Source organism: Cibotium barometz, chromosome 48 (assembly GCF_041138505.1).
Source record: "Cibotium barometz isolate CiBa-2024 chromosome 48, ASM4113850v1, whole genome shotgun sequence".
In the NCBI taxonomy this organism is placed as follows: Eukaryota; Viridiplantae; Streptophyta; class Polypodiopsida; order Cyatheales; family Cibotiaceae; genus Cibotium; species Cibotium barometz.
The window spans coordinates 37271564-37292811 of NC_141093.1; the positions used below are offsets into that span (position 1 = coordinate 37271564).

A 21248-nucleotide genomic window follows, 5' to 3' on the forward strand; every position below is an offset into this window, starting at 1 on the left:
AGTGTGATTTTTGAGGGAGCTTGGTTTATAGTTTCACACAAATGTGATTCTTTCTTTAATCTCACAAGAGGAACCACACATGACTTTATTATTACATTCAAAGAAATGCTCTTTGAGGGTGATTCGACTTAAGAATTATAATTTTTGGGAGATACGGTTTCATTGTCTTAAGACCCTTGTGTTCTTAAGCCCTTATCTTATAACTTAGAAAAATGGACTATAATATGTTTCTATAGCCATGGATCTTTAAATTCCTTACAAACTTTCATAGAATAATTGAGTACAAGTGGACTTGAGATGTGTAGATCATCGTCATTACCTTCACTTCCTTAAGAGGTTAGTTTATATCCAAGCTTAAGTAGATCTGATTTAACCTATTGTTGAAAGCCATAATATAAGTGTTCCATTATATACATTCTTGGCAATAAGAATGTAAATCTTCGTTTTGAGCACCTTGCACCACCCATAATCTATACGACCTCAACTATCTCTTACTGATGCCCTCTCTTCTCTATGAGTGTACTTAAGGATAAACAAGGAGAAATGCATGCATACATGCATGGGTATGCATGCGTGCACGTGAATGTCTCGTGTATTTGTGTTTGTGCGTGCATGGAGGTGTGTACCATGAAGATTTGCATCATAAGTATTCTTTTTATGCATGAGAATGCTCAAGTTATGGGAATCAATTGAAGGTTGGACATTTATCTCCCATACAGTAGGCCAATACCTAATTCATTCTCATAGCACAAAAAAGCTAGGGTGATGAATAAACCATCATGTTGAAGAGAGAGCAAGGAGGTTCAAAAGGGGGTGCAAGGGGGGTCCAGATGAGCTAGCAACCAATGAAGTAGCCCACGAGAGGTAACTAGCAAGAAGCCTAGAGAGAGAGGTTGATGTGAACAAGGGACAAGAAAGCATGGATTGGGATATGGATGAGCTCATGCATGAGAGGATTAGAAGCATGGCACACAGACATTGTAGAAAAGTGGGTTGTGGCTAGAAGAGGGGTCCTTTTTTTTTTTATGTTACAAAATTAGATGCCACTACAATAAATTCAAACTCACTACCTCTTTGGGAGGAATGGGCACTATGCCAATAGTTACTAGAGGGATAGTGTGAGTTAATGTATTACAGATCTTTGTTACATCTTACAAAAAAATACTATAGTCTTTAAAATATCCATATACTTACATCGTGCACACGCACACACACACACACACACACACACACACACACACACACACATAGTGAGATATACTACAAAGTCTTTAAAGTGTATCTATATCCATATACATGCACACGTGCATGCACACACATTTACATTTACATACATATATATATAGTGATATATGCTACGAAGTATTTAAAGTGTCTCTATATCTATACATACACACACACACACACACACATATATAACATACATATATATAGTGATATATATGCGCGCGCGCGCGCACACACACACACACACACACACACACAGAGTGAAATATACACATATAAAGTCTATTTTCTAACCTAGTTGTGAGACACGACATTGATAATTGCTTGATATTTACTAGTTATGGTTAAAAGGTGGTCATATAGATCTTGGTAATTGCCAAAAAAAATGCTCTCTCCTTAATGGAGTTAATGGATAATTAATTACAAGATTGATCTCTATCAACTATTGATAATTATAGATATGGTTTAATACATGCTATAAGTTTTTGATTAACTAATTTTTAAACATAAAGCAATGGTTTGCTTCATGTATACCATAACCTTAACTTCTCTTCCCACCACTCGCACTTCTATGATGTGGATGGTGTTTCTTCTTGTCATTTTGGCCTATGTGTAAGAGGCTTTAAGTGGATTGCTGGATGGAAGTAAGTGTTATGCCTTATGAGATGGGAATTATGAAATGAGCATAAGCGCATGCTATTTTTGTAAGTGAAATCTCTCACACACTTGGATTGCAAGCTTTCATTTCATTCAATTTCAATTTCAAAATGCTTGTAGAATCTAGTATGGTGAGAGGGTACCTTTAGGACTAGGTGGAGTGGCCAAAGGGGAGTGTGTCTTGAATCTTTCGTAAAATGAGTGCCTTGGTAAAGTGGTACGAAAGGGGATTAGGTACATGGTGTGAAAACATGGCCTCAACCCTTGCCATCAGATTCTAAACTTTGGTAAGGGGGTGGGAAGACTTGGCCAAAAGATTAGCAAGTAGCACTTCATTGATGCATATTGATTGTGGTATTGGCATTGATATCAATTTAGCAATGATTATTCAAGATAATGTAATGGATAAGTTCCTGGTTTTACATTGAGATTTCGCAACAATTGATGCCCAAAGATCATGCCAAAATTTATCAAAAATTGCTTGGGAAAACTTGATGGACATTGATGTTGAGCAATGGATTGTTGCCATGGACAAAGGGGATGCTTCGGATGCATGATTTAAGGGTTTTGACAATCTTGGCAGTTTTACAACAAAGGGAAAAATCCTAATTTAGTAGAAGAGATTTTGGACTAAAGAAAGAGTGGATATAGGGTTAAATTCCCCATCCCTTAAGCTCTCACTCTCGCCTTTAAGCTCTCCATTCAAACACCCGGGTAATCGGCTAGGTCACATTTTGTACCAGTTTGCCTATTTTTCACACTTTTGGTCCACCTGGGAACTGAACCAAAATTGACTTCATAGTTGGATAGTACACTCTTAGATCATCCAATAGAGCTAAAGAACTCCTAAATCGGACATCGTTTCGGGGTCAAAAGGCCAATTTACTATCGATTGACTTTCTACAGAAAAGTTAAAATAGAGAGTACTACAGCTTTGACCAAATCATATATGTGGATTGTGCACTTTGTTACCTCTCCATAGAGCTAAAGATCACTCCAGTCGGAGTTCAGGAGCTTATCCAAAGGTCAATTGACATTTTTAAGATGATGTCAAAGCCCAAACCAAAAGGAAACTACAAGGAAGCCCTTGAGTACGAGGTGGGCACATCAGATACAAGACAAGATGTAAGGCAAGATGCCCAAGGAGCTATCCAAGAAGAGGTCGATGTCATTGTCAATGTGAAGGAATGCATCAAGAGGATAATGTACCACATATGCCTAATATTCTGCAAATGCCTAAGGATGGCAGGGATATGAACATGAACACCATGATGTACTTCATACAAAACATGTTTGATAGAATGGATCAAAATTTCCAACGCATGGTTGACAAGTCCAATGACTCAGTCAAGAAGAATCATTATGGATTATCTAGCTCAGAACAAGAAATTGGCAAAGACAACAAAACTCATGGTGAACCAATGTTGCATATATATTTACCAAACACATTTCGAGCCAATGGACCACAAGTTTATAAGCCCTTTAAGGTTTCAACACATGCAAATACATTGCATACTCTTCAAGCTAGTGTGCATCATGGTGATCAAACTCATGAACCAATGTTTGGATGGCAAAATTTTCATATGTCTCATTAACGCATCGAAGTGGAACAAATGTATTGGGTATGCGTATGCATGGTCCTATGATTGGTGCCTCTTCAATGCAAGGAAGGAGTTTGGACAAGCGTAAAAGCATGGATGTAAATGAGAAGACTCAAGCAAGATTTGTCATGATGTATGAACTTGTGCATTCAAGTTTGCTAGAACCAATGAAATTGGAAGCTTTCCTTAAGTACATGGTTTATTCTGAAGTGAATGGTTTATGATTCAAAAGTGGAGATCCATTTTCATAAGCCTTGTTTTGATTTGATGGGGAAGGAGTCATGTGCATGGGATTGACGGATTGGGTTCATGATTCGGATGCTTACTTCCATGCACTTTTCCTTGTGGCAAGCTCGAAGAAATTGAATTCACATTTCATGGGAAAAGCTAGATCATGGTGGTTGAAGGAAATGCACAACTATAAGTAGGATTGGGAGAGTTTGACCTATGAGGTTCTGCAAAACTTTGTGACTACTTGAGAGCAAAGGTTAATGAAGGACAATTGCATGGTTCTCTTGATGAGAATGATTATGGGGATAGTAATGCTTGTGAAGAGACTTTTCCTAATGAAGGGGATGACTATTATAGTAATCTTTATGATGGTGGTGACTCTCAAGAGATCAATGTGTATTATGATTATGAAGATGAGACAAGTGTTGAAGATCCATATGATGATAATGTGGATGTTACTAGGGAAGAAAATGATTGTGGTCCATATGAGGACATTTATGTAGAAGATGTTATGGGTTATGATGCCCGTGAGGACATCATCTCATCATCATTGGAGGCATGGGTAGCACGGCCATCCAATGAAAGACCATCCAATGGATATATGTACATTTATGCAGCTACATATGGGGTTAATGGATTTTATTTTTATCGTGGAATTTTTGGTGGCCATATTTTTTGGTTGGGAAATGACATGGATTGAAGTTTGATGACATTCTAGATGATGAATGTGTTTGAGGGGGTAAATGGTGCTTGGAAACAGTGAAATAGCTTGCTGGAGTTTTTGGAAATCACTGTTTGGATAGCCCTATACTTTTTGGTGTTGAATTTGGTGCAATTTACAGCCATATACATGTGTTTTCGGCTCCAACATACATGGCTCATGCATGAGGACACTACTTGACTTGAATCCTTGATGGTATTCTCTATTCATACGAGATTGCACATACATACCTAAGGTTTCAAGGACGAAATCTCTTGGGTGGGGATGGTTTGTAACAAAATTAAAAAGGGCCTTAAGCTAATTAAAGCCCAAGGCCAAGGGATCAAGGGTGTGTGAAAGGGGCCAAGGGTTGGGACTAGTTTTAGGCATGCCCATGGATACTTTTAAGTGTAGTGTGAAAGGGTGGCCTAGTATAAAAGGCAATATAGGTCCTAATCTCTTGTTAACCTTGACTTATCACTTTACTAATCAAAAATTACCATTTCTTTCCCTAATCATAGACTAATCATCCTAAGCTAGGTTAGTCCAAGGCTAAGCTAGGCTAATCTAGGTGTAGCTTTCTTTCAAAAGATTGCTTTGGGCTTACACTAGCAAATGAGGGCACACAACAAACAAGCATTTCAAGTTTCAAACTGCATAAATACAGGCGTATGGTGAGCCCTTGTTAAGTATTGCTCATCTTGCTCATACAATTAAATTCTTGAATGAGACAAATTATATATTATCTGTCTCATCTGTATTCTGAATATACATTACTTTTTTTTGAATGATTGTATATGAAAGAGATAGTCTTGTAAAGGGTTATCTATAGAGACATATATAAAGAGATTTGACAGGGGTAGTAGCTACCTAGTGGAGTAAGGATAAGAGGATGCAACTCACATGATAATTGCTAAGATGTGTCCCAAGCTCAAAACCAAGCACCCACCAGCTAAATGCATTTTTATAATTTCAAGGGGATCAAACTAATGTCAAAAGAAGAGTCTCACCCTTTGAAGCCATGGATTCACCTTTCTATTATGGCTACTTACACAATAAAAGAAGTTAAGGTCACCTCTTTTAAGAGTACCTTTTAACTCACGCTGTACATGAGTACAGATGCATCTTTCCACTAAGACGTTATATACAAGCAGGTAAAGCTTCAGCCCTCAGCCCCTCAAGGAGTACTTTTTGCCGCTAAAAGCTTGAAATTTAGCTTGATCTTCCTTTGGAGGTTCCTGCTTTTCGGATTCTTTAGGTGCTGGTTGCTGCAATAAAACAAATCAGAAATGTCAACAAAAGCCTTTCCCCAAACACACTCCAAGGGCTGGCTAGACTCATATCAGAAACTGAATGCACAGAAGAGCAGTGTACAAAATTCTTGGAATAGCAATAGCACAAACACTTTATGAAAACTCTGAAAATAATTGCACTTGATCCTCAAAGAAAACAAAGCTCACTCAGCATGCCTGTGCCTGTCCTTGTGTATGCATGCATGCCTGTGTGTCGTTTGTACGTACATACATTCCAAGCTTAAGCACTTAATGCAGAGGGACACATTCCACAATGAGGCAATCACTCTGATTCCAAGTTCATACATATGCTCATTTAGCAGGAAAAACCCATGACGACCCAAAGTCATATGCACTTACCCTCTCTATGCAGAGGGGCGCCTAGACCATCTAATCAAATTGTCATTTTTTTTGGGTCCTACCATATTAAAGAAATTCATGGTCAACCTTATCACCAAAGAAGGTTCATTGATTTATTGCATAGTGGATATACAAGCACAGATAGGGCATTGAACCACCTGTTGGGAATCAAAGTCTTACCTGTGTGTACCCACTCATATACCTGTGGTAGTATGTTTCTATGTAAGGCTATTAAGCCTGGTCCTGTGTGTGAACAGCTATTAAGCCTGAATTTGTGTGGGTGTGTGAACATCCTGTAGCAAAGGAGTAAACACCCACTTATGTGTTTATGTGTGAACCACCCCTAGAGGGCGTGTCTAACTCTCTCCCTCTCTCTCTTGTTTATCTCTGTTAATCAAATGCCATGATGACGTTTCAGTTCCAGCCCCCATAGCTTGCAACCCTGGCTCAGCACTGAACCCTTCAATTGGTATCAGAACCTTGAACTCCCATACAACTTATCCTTACTATGCAACAATTCCATCTCCACCTTACACTAGCCGTCCACTCGGTGGTGTTACTACTAGTGTTGTGTGCAGCACGACTTCTGCTGCCCATGCTGCCCGCCATCTATCCCACGCTGTCCTCCTCCTCTGTCGCCTCTGACCTATTTGCTGTCCGCATCCTGTCCACCATGCGCAATCTGTCAACCATGCCATGACTCCCTATCAGAAGAAGTTGCTGTCCAACGAACAGCAACACCTAAAAAAGCATAAATCATCATCAGCAAACAGCAAAAAGGGGCGAGAAAATCAACGAGCAAAAGCACAATAAAGGAGGCAACTATCAAAGCACAAATTGAAGCATCTGACAGGAAAGTACAGACCAATTTGGGGCTTTTTACTTTTCTGCAGTATCTTGCTTGGTCAGAGCATTAAACGAGCCCTAATTTCTCAACATTATTCAAAATTCAGGGTACATTACAAGCATTGGAGAGTTGTTACAGCCTCCTATAGCATTAGATTCAAAAAGCCCTAACTTTGGAAAACACTAATTTCTGAAAAAACCCTAATTTCTTTGGAACATACGATGAAAAAACTGCTCTCATGTAATGATTCAACCTCTAAGCCACCAAATGAGTAGGTCAAATTGGTATCAAGGGGTGGTGATGATAAATGTGGTGCCACAGAGCACAAATGTGTGTTGCGATGTGTATGTCGAATGTCTGTGTTTGTTCAAGGGCTTTTAATGTCCAAGTTATGTGTTGTTTTCTATTCGGTTGTGTGTTGTGAGTGAGTGAACTGATCATGTGTGTACGCTACCCTTGGGACCCCATAACTGGCATGAGAAACTAGAGCCTAGATTTATCCTTGACACAGTATGAGGTAATCCCTTGAGAGGGTGTTTGTTGGGAATCAAGGTCTTAACTGTGTGTGTACCCACTCATATAAGTGTTTCTATGTAAGGCTATTAAGCCTAGTCTTGTGTGTGAACGGCTATTAAGCCTGAATTTGTGTGCGTGCGAACATCCTCTACAACGGAGTAAACACCCTATGTGTGTTTATAAGTGTGAACCACCTCTTACGGGGGGTATAAATAATATCTAGATATGTGTTATAACATACGCAATGATGTCAGAAGAGAATCTTTGTAACCTATAAAGGTACATGTACTTCATTGAAAGAATACAAGCTAATGTCACATAATCGAGTCGTGTACTAGGTGGCTGCTTCTTCAGCAAGGTGTTACCTCTCCTAAGGTTGCCTCTCTATTTCCTTCTTTGAAAGAGGTTGCACGTCTTCTCCACTGGCGGCTACAAGAGGACTTCACATCTCCTGGGTGGCTACACCTTCTACACAAATACCACGAGTATTGGTCCTCTATCTGCCAACCACAAGTAAGTGAATTTTCAGATTTAAATAAAGTACTGTGTTAAATCTGATAAGGGACTCTCTCCACGGCAACACCCGTTCGGTGCGGGGTAGTCCAAGCTCTATTGGAGAACCTCGGTCCAAAGGTGCTGAGATCGGGAGAGCCAGGCGTTAGTACGAGAGCGCCTGTTTGTGCGTGGTCTCGGAACACCAGTGAGGCGCTCTCCACGGAGTCCAGTGAAGCACAGGACCGTAGAGACTGGACCACGCTAGTGGTCGTTCTGCTTCGAGCATCCACTTCGAACGTCGACTTCGAACCTATTTGGTTGGTACTGTATTCATATGTACATGGACATCATCTGGTTCTTGGAACCCATGGAGCATTGTATTTGTTAAATACTCCCAATAAATATATCATATATTGAAGGGGGGGGGGATCCGCCCGTTCCGGCCTCAGTGCTCGTGTCCATCTTTCCATTTCATTTCATTTCATTTCAATTTCAAGTTGTATTAAGTTGTCCATTTCAAATTTGTGGTTTTAAAGTTGTGCTATTATGCATGTGGGTGTCCAACGGAGTCTTCCCACTTGACAGGATCGGTTTCACTCTCTCTCTCTCTCTCTCTCTCTCTCTCTCTCTCTCCATCCACACCCTCTCGTTTGTACACCACCATTGAGTCCCCTATGGTCGTGTTGTCATACTTGTACATTTTATTCTCACTCTACATTTTCCTCTTGATGACTGGAGGAACATCATTGTACTACTTGTTTGTCTCATAGGCCAATTTTGGCCTTTTGCAGACGTTAATATATCTTTCTTTCTTTCTTTCTTTCTCTCGTTTCTCTCTGTTAATCAAATGCCATGATGATATTTCAGTTCCAACCCCCATAGCCTGGCTACCTGCAACCCTAGCTCAGACTAAACCCTTCATAACCCTCAACAATAGGTGCAAGAATGAACTTTTCCATCGACTACATGTAACATGTCATGGGATTTCCATTGGACAGATAAGTCTAAGATGTAAGACAAGGCTTTATAGGGATCCACAATCACGGAACACCCATAGCATCCACCAGCTATTTGAAAAAGGAGGGAGATACAAACAAAAGAGCACTATCTTTTCACAAGCCCTATCTTCTATGAGATCCGGGTAGAGATATCATTGCTCATTCCAAGAGAGTTTTCACTGGTTAGACCAGTGGCCATGTATGGAACACTGTTTTGAACTATAGATTTCATATAATGTGATTGAAGTTTGATAGAAAAACTACAAGTCATGATGCTCTCACAACTCAATTGCAAGAAACCACACCCTCCATTCCACACCACATAAGTTTGCAACCCATCCTCTCCACATAGATGCCTCATTTCAGCCTTCACATGCTGATGCAGCGGAAGACTTGACATAGATTAATGCTAAGCACATGAGAGATCACCACTAATCAAACTGAGAAAGACACAATAGAAAAGAAGAGAGAGACTTAATCTATTGTATCTTGCAAAACATGCCATATTTACAATGATGAGCTTGGATCTTGAATCTTAGATCTCGCTTTAATGCATCATTGATAAAGTTGGGTGTGGACCTCGGACAACATGTTGAGGTTCGAAGAAAAAAGTAGTTGACTGTGATTGGACACGTAGACCTTTCTAGGACACACTGGTATACATTTGCAGTGACCCAACAAGATTGGAGAATGGATGTGTGCACGTCACATGACCAAACTCATCGTCTCTAGCACATTCATCGACTAACTAAAGAGAGAGAAGCAATATCTTTTCTTTCTAAATTTCATACAGCTAAAATGTTGTGTATTTATTAATTTTACCATCATGGAGGAAATTTGCAATCACACCATATCCTACGAACTAGTCACATTTTATAGCTAGAGCTACAAGGACGAGAGAAAAATCTAGTGAAGAACATCAAGAGATTGAGTAGAGACAAAATGTTGAAGATGAACACAACACATACTAGCATAAAAGAGAGTCTATATTTTGATCCTTGTCATATGATAACACTTTTGCCAAGCAAGAGGGAAAATATATTGGAGTCTAGTAAGTGTCCAGTGTAACACTTGAGGGGGAGTGTTGGAGAACAAGCCTTATTGAAGTACAAAGGGATAAAGGTGTGTGAACAACCTCTAAAAGGGCTTACATGTGTATGTGTCTGTGACCCACTCTTAGTGATTCACTAAAATATCTAGATATTATACATGTAATGACTTAAGCAATGATGTCATACAAGAGAGGCTCTAAGCCTATAAAAGCATTGTACTTGATTGAAGTAATACACAAGTCACATCATTGAGTCGTGCAATCTATCTCTTTGAGCACTGTCTTTCTCTCTCCCCCTTACTTCTCTCTATTCATCAAATGCCATAGGCATGTTTCTATTAGGTCCACCATAGCCTCCACTTCAATGTTTTTCAACATGTTCTTCATTTTGTTCTTGTTGTTGCTTTTGCATTATTCCTTGCTATGGCTTAATTTTTGGAGGTTTGTTGAAAATCCATTTCTCCAAAAAGGTTTCACTAAGGGGACAACCAAGAAGTTGTGCATTAATTTCTCCATAGTCAACCAAGTGGCAAGGACTGAAACCAGTTTCTAAGGATCGACAGAACCTAGAGTTGTTGGAAACACTAATACACCATAGTCATCCCAAGTCATTCTCCAAGTTCACTCCAGTGGAGGATGAGGTGAGACCAACTATATTTTTCAAGTCAATTGTTCTAGTAGAGTCAACATTGAAAGAAGAGCCGAAACAGAGCAAGTTGAGCCTATAGGTGACGGCTGAAGCAAAGGTGAATCATGTTCCCTTGTGCTCCAAGTTTGGCAGTGTCACAAACTTCCTCACAGCTTCTGTTTTCTATTGATCATGTGTGGCATATGGAGCCTGACATGACATACATGTTATGCAAATTGTGCAGAGAGGAGGTGGAGAGTGAGGAGCATTATGTATGCAGATGCGTAGCATATACAACCATCAGAGAGAGATATCCTATTTTATTCAGAGAGCATGGCTGGTGGAGCATGACATGGTGTGTCTGTATGGCATATGGAGCCTGACATGACAGTACATGTATGGTTCATGGAGCTTGACATGATAGTACATGTGTGGCTTGTGGGGCCTGACATGGTGTACATGTATAGCTCATGGAGCCTGACATGAAGTGATTCCCTAGGGCTAGCTATCCTGGAGATCTTATGTATTTATGTTCTGGAAAGGTTCTAGAAGGATCATAAACCCTAGACATTTTAACTGATACAACTGAGCAGATGGGTGTTTCTTCCAATCTAGCTACACTCATGTCTGTGCATGAATTTGATTTTATATTTGGATGAATTGTTTTGTTTGCTTGGACAATGCCTGAGATTACTGCCTGTGTTGTTCATGGACCGGGAATGCCTGGGCACCATGTGGACATGTATGTGCACACCTGTTTGGGACTGACAGGTGGTCTACATGTGTTTTGCATGTGGTAAGTGTCCCCAAAAACCCAATTTACAGCTATATGACTTCACATACTAATAATTATGGGTGCACGTCCACACTCACTTATAAGTGACCAAACAAATTATAAGTTATTCACATTGGGCAGGACCAATTTATCCACATGGCGGCCAATAGATGGGCACTGGACAAGATTTGGACCAATCTCTTGTAGGCGCCCCCCTTCTGGACCAAAAAAGAACACGGTTGGGCTATTTTAGCGGTGGAACTCTGTTACGAGGGAAAAACTCCAGTTTTGGAGAGGCACCTGCTTTTTGGTGCATGGGAGGGGCTGGTCCACTGGTTCTACAACTTCCTACAGCCATCTACCATTACCTACCGCAACGGATGCCAAGGCTGGTCAACTTCATCTGGTGGCTGTTTTTGATGCTGGCCGACTGTTTACAGCCCTACGAAGCTGCTGGTCAGGGCATCCGGAGGCAGGGAAGTGCTGGCCGATTTGTGGGAGAGACATCCTCTATTGATTGGAGACCATCTGGCTTGTGAACTGCTGCTGGTCGACTTCCTTTGTGGCTTTTGAGAGCTGGTCGACTTGCTCTGTGAGCCAAACAGGAGGAAGACGAAGATGCAGGGCTGTCCCGGGCTGATGTGGGAGTGCTATGGGCTGTCCATGGTTGTCCTACATGTGCTTAATGCCGGGAAGGCTCTCTCTCTCTGGTGCTGAAGATTGACATCAAAATTCAGTATATGTTTTGTTTTGTTTTGTTTTCATATTGTACTAGAAGAAATAGGTGCTAGCCAGTGGAGAATCCCTGGGCACCCGCAAAGTTGTATTCGGAAGCAGACTCCTTTTTGGTAATCTAACCATAAAAGGGGGGAGGTCAGCCCATCTTCTAGCCCCTAGCATGGTGTATTGTGCAAAGCTGACATCTTTCTTTTATCTGGCATGCTTAAGTGTTTATTCAGTATTCATGATTGATAAGATTTCCGTGTTACAGCTGCCCTTCTGTTACATTGGTATCATAGCTTGGCTTTCTACAAAGCTTGTGCCTTACATGATGCTAGATATGGCTATAAGGAGTTGTTATAAGAGAGGGAAGGTTGGGATTCTGAGGTAGCCCTCGTCTTACTGTCGCGCCTCGAAAGAGGTTACTTTTGGTTTAAGCAGCAGTGAGCGTGTGGAAAGACTTCATTGCCCTCCTGTCTGAGTAGGGGCACTGTAGCACCCTTGCGGTATTCACTATCATACTTGGAAAGCTGGTAGAGAGCGGGCACATAAATTCTTTTCTTTCTGAAAATCTGCTAGATACATTATGGTCAGCCAGTCAAATCATTTTGTGGAGGACTATCACCCGTATTTGCCGCATGCGAGAAGAGGATAGAGATAGGGACCATGTTGGGGCTTTGGCAGATAACGATCCCACCATTGTCTGCTAGGGCTCGGGATCAGCAGGATCTTGATGATTTGATGAATGAGCTTGAAGAGCTCCGTGCTTTGCAAAGGGACCCGGATGTACAGAGAGTTATTGAATCAAAGGCTCAGGTTAAGGCTGATGTGGTCACTTTTCATGCAATTGACCAACAGATGGGAATTGACAAACCTCGAGAGTTGGTTGTTGCTTATTTGCAAAGCCGTGGCGATGTAGTTTCCGATGATGAGGGCAAGTGGATCTTCGTACGGCAACCTCGCAAGGTATCCCGTGAAGGGAATTCTGATGATGTTGTGAGAGGCCATGCAGCCGGAACAAGTGATGTAAGTGGGCATGCAGCCCGGACAAGTGTTATGAGGGGCATGCAACCCATGCAACTGAGGTGAGATGGCATGCAGTCCAAGGAGATGATGTACATCGACATGCAGCTCGAGCGGATGATGAGGGGTTTTCAGCCCATATGAGAGATACAGAAGATCTTCATGCAGCTCGAGAAGATGATGAGGGGTTTTCAGCCCATATGAGAGATGTACGAAAGGAATGGGATTGACTAACATAGGATAAGGCAAGTCCGTTTCCTCTTATGTCTCAAAGTTTTGGTGTATTCTTCTCATATTAGGGAAAATTCAAAGCTGGAAATGAGCAGAAAAAGGGTGGACAGCCACCTAAGTTTATGCCCAATAAGTCCAAGGATGCAAAAGGGGGCTCGGAAATGAAGCCGGGGGGGGGGGGGGGGGGGGGCGGGCGATAAAAAGGATGATCCTAAGCTGTCCAAACAGCACATTTTTTATTGCATGAGAGGGGGGAAGTGTTTCTTATGTGGGAGCAAGGATCACATGAAATCTCAATGCCCCCAAAATCCCAAAAAGAATACTGTGCAAGATGCAAAAACGAGTGTGAATGTTATACCCGATGCACAGGGTAATACTGCACATGAGCCAAAAAGCAAAATTTTATGCAAAGCTAGGGATAAGCTAAAGGATCAAACAACTTTATTCCTTTTTGATAATGCCTTTACAGATAACTTTATATCCATTCATATGGTTGTTGCTCTTGGGCTAAAGCCCGAGGAATTGAGCATGGACTTTCATGCAGATGCTGCCTTTGAGGGCAAGGAAGTCAAGGTCACTCCCATCATCGGGAAGCTTCGCATACAGATTCTGGGATATTTGGATCATGAAGACTTCCTCGTAGCACCACTTACGAGATGTGATGCGATACTTGCGATGCCATGGCATCATCGTTTGGATCCCAAGATTTTGCATAAAGAGAAAAAAGTTATGTTTACTCATAGGGGTAGGGAAGTTTGTATTGATGCGGGTACTATTGGGAGTACCATACCCGTTGTAAGCCACATTTCTATTTGCAAGGCAATAAAGAAATCAACTTATTCTTACTTGTTCTTTGTACATGATAATGTTGAGCATGATGTTGTAAATCCCATAGATCAAGATAAGATTGATTTCTTAAGTGATTATGATGATTGTTTTGTTGAGTCCCTACTTGGACAGTTACCCCCAGAGAGGCCAAAGAATCATTGTATTCACATAATCCTTGGTAGCTCTCCGCCTAACGGACCCCCTTATAGGGTGAGTGCTGCCCAACAAGAGGAAATTATGACTCAAGTGAATGATTTGCTTGAAAAGGGATTGATAAGGCCAAGTTCTTCGCCTTATTGTTCTCCAGTTTTGCTTTGCAGAAAAAGAATGGGACATATAGAATGTGTGTTGATTACAGGCATAGTTGTTTCTCGTACGCGTACGAACTTGTTCGTACGTACGAGTCGTACGGTACGAGTTAGGTTCCCCCCCCCCTCCCCAAATTTTTTTTGCTTGAAAAAAAATTTCCAAATGCTAAAAAAAAATAGGAACCCTGCTTTACGAAGATCCCAAATGCTCGCAATACTTCGCAACTTTCGTGTCCACTCAGTATTCCATATGGGGTTGTGGAGAGACCTGAAAAATCTGGCGAGGTAGACTGCGGTATCGTGTTTTCGTACCGTGACAACTATGATTACAGGGCCCTTAACAAGATTACCATCGAGAACAGGTTTCCGATTCCTAGAATTGATGATATTCTTGACAAACTTGAGGGAGCTTCTTGTTTCAGTCGCATTGACCTTAAGAGTGGCTTCCATCATATTAGAGTGGTACCTCAAGATGTGCACAAAACGGCTTTCAGAACCTCATTTGGGCTATATGAATATTTGGTGGCGCCATTTGGTCTTACAAAAGCTCCCGCCACTTTCAATAGAACGATGGACATAATTTTTAGACCTCATCGCAAGTTCACAAGAACTTTCTTTGATGATATTATTATCTTTTTAGAGAGTGAGGCTGAGCATAAAGAACATCTCGCCGTTGTTTTTGAAGAGCTTAGGAAACACAAGCTTTGCACCAATGGAAAGAAGAGTGAATTCTTCTTGTCAGAGATCCATTATTTGGGGCATATTGTTTCAATAGATGGTGTCCGCATGGATCCCGCACAGATTCAAGCTATTAAGGATTGGCCAGAGCTTCAAAATGTTCTTACTATCGTCGATTTATTCGACACTTTGCTTCCCCTGCTTCTCCGTTGCATGATTTGACGAAGAAGAAAGTTCCCTTTTCAAAAGTTGAAGGACACCATCATCTCAAGGCTTGTTCTTATTATTCCAGACTTGCATAGACCTTTTGTGGTCGAGTGTAATGCATGTGGAGATTGTTTGGGGACTGTTTTGAATCAAGAGGGACATGCAGTGGCTTTTGAAAGCCACCGCCTACAACATGCAGAATTGTATTTGCAAGTTTATGAGAAGAGTTGTTAGCCATTATTCATGCCCTAAAACATGGAAGCATTATCTTTTGGGGGCTGAATTTATGGTTAAAACAGATCATCAGAGTTTACGGCACTTTCTCACACAGCCTAAACTCTCAGAAAAGCATCTAAGGGGGGGCCAATTTCTTGTCCATGTTTTATTTCAAATTTTGCATACTCCGGGCAAGAAGAATTTTGTGGCGGATGCTTTCAAGTGCATGTAGTGACTACTGCCTATCAACAAGACTTGTTAGGGATGCGGGGTATGCATTCTGTGGACACAAATTTTCAGCTTATTTGGGCTGATTTGAATGATGGTACTGTCAAAATATGCAGCGGAAATGATAACCAAATTTCCACAAGAGCAAGTAGAGTGCAGAAAATAGACAGCACAAGAGACACAGAGAGATAGGCGTGTAAACTCTTCTCTATACACAAGATCCCGTACAAAACTGAATGATACAATGGTGAGGAGCATGGGGCCTATTTATATGCCCCATGGAAGCGCATGATGGCTCTCCACGATTGCATAAAGCAGTCGGCCAGCAGCAGATGTCTCCACGACTGAGTAAAACAGGTCGGCCAGCATAGAATATCTCCACGACTGTGTAAAACAGGTCGGCCAGCATCAACACCTCCACCACTGCAGAATAGGCAGTCGGCCAGCCACCATGGGCTCCTGCCAATCATCTGGCATCTATCCACACCATGGAAAAATGGGGAAAATTGGGAAAAGAATACGGGGAGTGAGGAAAAATGATAAAACACCTATACAGGGCGAGCACACCCACAACAGAGGCCCTGGTGTATAACAATAGACAGGAGATGACTTCTAACACCCCCTCTCAGCTCCTGGCTATGAAATCAACCCAAGGGAGCTGGAGTGCCGCCTGAGCGTAGCCTGAGGTAGAGACTTCGTGAAGAGGTCCGCCGCATTGTCCTCCGTCGAACAATAAAGTAGCAAGATGTCACCAGCCAAGATCTTCTCACGTGCAAAGTGATACTGTATCTCTATGTGCTTGGTCCGGGCATGGAAGACCGGGTTTCGAGCAATAGCTATACAACTCTGGTTATCGCACTGGATGACTGCGGTCTTCTTCTGTGGAAACCCAATCTCGCCTAGCAGCCTCCGCAGCCACACAATCTCACAAGCAACACCACAAGCAGCCCGGCACTCTGCCTCTGTCGAAGAGAGGACAATAGATGGCTGCCTCTTGCTGCTCCAAGAAACTGCTCCTGAGCCGAGGGTAAAACTGTATCCTGAAGTAGATCTCCTCGTGTCTGGATCTGACGGGGATCCGTACGTTGTTGTTGTTGTTTTTTTTTTGTGGCATGCCTGCGTCTTGTGTCTGCGTCTTGCGTCTGGACTCTGGAGGCTGTACGACCTCAACCTTCCAGTAAGAGCTAGCCGCCATGCTCTCTCTTCTCTACAGTCGCACTCTCTCTCTCTTCGCTATTGTCGCCGCCCCCTGCTCACCGCCGCCTCAGTTCGCCTCTGCCCTCACCGCCCCTGTTCGCTTCGCGCCTCTGCGCGTAGCCACCCTCTCTGTTCGCCATTGGCGCCCAGTACGGCTGGCAATATAACTCACCCACCCTTGCTCAGGCCCCCAAGGCAGCAACATAACTCTCTCTCTCTCTCTCTCTCTCTCTCTCTCTCAGAGCCTTAGCCCACCATCTGTGGACGACTCACTTGTGACAATAAGTATTAAGTATTAAGTATGATTAACTTATTAAGTATGATTGACGACTTGTGATTCTAATTTCTCACTTTTGAATTAGTAGGTTTGTGACCTTGTTGTGTCTCTATTTCGAAAGTTTTATATGTCAATGTGGACATGGACTGAAATTTTATGTAGGTGGCTGAAATTTCTGAGATTTTATGTATTTTTACCAATGGTATGTATTTTTACGTACCTTAAAATTTTTTTCGTATCAAACAACGTACAGTACGTACGGATCCGTACAGTACATAACGTTTGGTACCACCTTGGTACCAACTCCCAAGTGTTGTTCTTCTCGATGGCATCAAGTTCCACCTGCATGGCTTTCCTCCAAGTATCCTGTGAAAGGGCTTCCTTGACGGAAGTGGGCTCCTTGTCCCGCATAATACGAGACATCAGAGCATAGTTTACCTGAAGAAGCTCCGCTGTATTGCTTTTATCTCGGACTCTGTGTGAGCTTCGAGGGCCGTCCTTTGTGGTCCACTCGGAGGGTAACTCCGTGACACCTGACTCCCGAAGGGTGTCTAACAACCACCTACGTACTCGAACAGATTGTAGAGCCTCCTGTGGTCGCGGGGGCTCTACTCCAGCTGCAGGCTCAACCTCCTGTACTGACTGAGGTTGATCTACTGGAATAATGGTCTGGGAATCATCATCAGACTCCTCTGGATCTCCAAGAAGTGGCGGCTCCTCGACAGTGGATACTGGAACATGCTCATCAAAGACCACATCCCGGCTGACAACAATCTCGTTCCTGTCTGGATCATACAATCTGTATCCCTTGGAAAGAGAATTATACCCCACAAATACAAGCTTGCGGGACTTGGAGTCAAGCTTCCCCCTCTGCTTCTTCGGAATATGTACATACGCATCACTCCCAAAAACACGGAAGTGCGAGACATCAGGTTTCCTGCCAAAGTATGCCTCAAGGAGAGTCATATGGGGTACTGAAGTCGTCGGAGATCGGTTGAGAGTATGGACAGCCGTTGCCACAGCCTCTTCCCAAAGCGGACGAGGAAGATCACGATGCTCCAGCATGGTCCTTGCCATCTCCACCACAGTCCTGTTCTTGCGTTCAACAACTCCATTCTCCGAAGGCGATCCTGTATTGGCCAGTTCCCTTTTGATGCCATGATCTGCACAAAATCTAAGAAATACAGTCGAGGAGAATTCACCTCCTTTGTTAGCCCTGAGAGTCTTTACCTGAAATCCAGACTTTTTCTCCACCATCATGTGCCAATCCTTGAACCGCGCAAAAGCTTGGTCCTTCTGGGAAAGAAAGTAGACCCACGTGAATCTGGTACAATCATCACCTGTGCTGCTTACCACGTATGCAAGAACTGCAACGCCCTTGCCTACTGCCAACATCTGGCAAGCCAACCACCATCTGGTCTCGGAAAGCTCGCCTCAAAGCATCCACATTTAAGTGGCCAAAACGAAAGTGCCACAAATCTCCGAACTGAGAACCTGTCAATGAGGAGAGTGCAGAGAGCTTGTAGATACCATTCTCCACACCGCCTTCCCAAACAACCTGGCCAGTCTCACGGTCCCGTAGATCAACTGAATGCTCCTTAAATTCCAATCGAAAGCCAGTCTTGCATACTTCATGCACTGACAGAAGATGAAAACCCAGAGCAGGGACATAAAGAACACGGGAAGCATGCTTGCCCCCCTTGCCGTCGGGAATAATCTCCATCCGGCCCTCACTATGTATCAGAATAGTGGAGTTGTCGCCAATAAAGATGCGACCTGACTGCCGTTTCAGATCCAAAAAGAAGTCACGAGACGGAGTCATGTGCCTGGAAGCACCACTATCAAGAATCCATTCCCGGGTATCCTTCGCAGTGAAGCCAACTGCCTCCTCGCTCGAAGACGATGAAGCATCGGAGTCCATCATCTCTAAGTGCACAAATGCAGGAGTCTTTGCAGTTGAGGCTGAGGAATCAGCACTCTTGTTTTGTTTTGTTTTGTTTTTGAGCTGGGAGGTTGCAGAGGAAAATCACCCTCCACCACCATTTGCTCTGGGAAAAAACCCGTTACCACCATGTCGCCATGAGTCCTTTAAGAAGGCCATGAGCACTTCCTTGGACTACCCCCTTGGTAGGGGATGTGGGTCGGCATCTCAAGAAAGAGATAGTGCAGGCCTTGATCAAGGATCTCACCTGCTGAAAAAGCCCCTTAAACTCTTCTGTCAAGAAGATCACCCAGCGGGTTTCCGAAAAGGAATGCCGTACCCATATGGAGGGCGTCGGCTCGAGGTGCACTCTTCCCTGTCCGCTTAGGACACTTCCTCCAATAGTGGCCTTTCTCGCCACAATCATTGTAGGATCTTTCGGCCTTCAGCTTCTCTCGTGCTGAGTCAGGCTTCTTCTCAGAAGACTTCTCCGGTGAAGCCTTCCCTTTGCCCTTGTTGTTATTCCAGCCTTTTGACCGTTGGCCACTTAAGGCCTCCGAACCGCCACTGTGAGGAGGGTTCGTGAAACGTTCCTCCTGGTCCAAGACCATCAGCACAAGCTCCTCCCAGGTAATGGTGCTGAGCCTGCCATTCATAATCAACGAGGAGTAGAAAGCAGAATACTGAGCAAGCAAGTGGGACAGCAAAGTGATAGCCATGTCTTCAGATGATATCTCCTTCCCAGCCTGGAGGACTTCCTGCTGAAGGACCTGCAGCTTGTTAATGTGTTCCCGCATCGTCGAGGACTTTGCAGGGTTCATAACCCGCATCTGCAATTCCAAGGAGATCCTTTTCATGGGTGATACCCTGTTATAAAGAGAAGCCAAGTGCTCCCATATGCCTTTGGCCAGCGTCATGTGCTTTACATGATTGGTGTGCAGTTGAGGAAAATAAATGACCAGACCCTGGCGTTCACACGATCCCACATGTGTGCCCGTGCCTCTCGGTCCTTCTTCATCGACAGTAACTCCCCTTCCTGTGCTTCCGGCCGTGGAACCCCGATGACGATGAAATCAGCAAGGTCATATGACTCCAGCACAGACTCCATCATAACCTTCCAGATGCCGTAATTGTTCCCATCCAATTGACGGTCCACTGGGAACGTGGGGAGAGTCGGAATCTTCACGTGCTTCTCAGCCATCTCTAACAAATCTGCCATCGCGGGGATTAAACTGAAAAAGGGTGGGTGGGTGGGAAAAAAAAACTCTAAAACCTACAAGTGGTTGTCCAGCACCTTAGCCCGCCTTCCTCTTGCAACTTCTCTTCCCGAACAGTCCAAAACAGTCCACCAATCAGCAACCTAACAATCCCCCTCTTGCTCAGAAAACTCCCAAGATCTATCAAGAGCCTAGGGCTTTGATACGTGTCAAAATATGCAGCGGAAATGATAACCAAACTTGGGTCCACAAGAGCAAGTAGAGTGCAGAAAATAGACAGCACAAGAGACACAGAGAGATAGGCGTGTAAACTCTTCTCTATACACAAGACCCCCTACAAAACTGAATGATACAATGGTGAGGAGCATGGGGCCTATTTATATGCCCCATGGATGCAGTCGGCCAGCGCATGATGGCTCTCCACGACTGCATAAAGCAGTCGGCCAGCAGCAGATGTCTCCACGACTGAGTAAAACAGGTCGGCCAGCATAGAATATCTCCACGACTGTGTAAAACAGGTCGGCCAGCATCAGCACCTCCACGACTGCAGAATAGGCAGTCGGCCAACCACCATGGGCTCCTGCCAATCATCTGGCATCTATCCACACCATGGAAAAATGAAAAAAATTGGGGAAAAAATACGGGGAGTGAGGAAAAATGATAAAACACCTATACAGGGCGGGCACACCCACAACAGAGGCCCTGGTGTATAACAATAGACATGAGATGACTTCTAACAGGTACTTCTATCCCATCTTATTCAATTCGAGATGGTTTTCTGATGATGCAAAACCGTATTTGTGTGGTCCAAGAATTGCG

The 21248-nt window shown here is 43.2% G+C and overlaps 1 protein-coding gene across 4 annotated transcripts in view; it reads right to left on the reverse strand.

Annotated features, from left to right (window-relative positions):
* Nucleotides 1-5132: 5132 nt before the first annotated feature.
* The window catches only part of LOC147611145 (ubiquitin fusion degradation protein 1 C-like), a 58488-nt gene continuing 42372 nt past the window's right edge, over nucleotides 5133-21248 (reverse strand). For 2 of the 4 annotated variants that reach the window (XM_086785814.1, XM_086785813.1), the window contains one exon: nucleotides 5133-5684. In XM_086785814.1, the coding sequence (XP_086641940.1) occupies nucleotides 5586-5684 (99 nt within the window). In that variant the 3' untranslated portion in view covers nucleotides 5133-5585. Of the gene's footprint in view, nucleotides 6810-21248 lie in introns of all 4 variants that reach the window. The other 2 variants (XM_086785812.1, XM_086785811.1) reach the window with 1 other exon arrangement.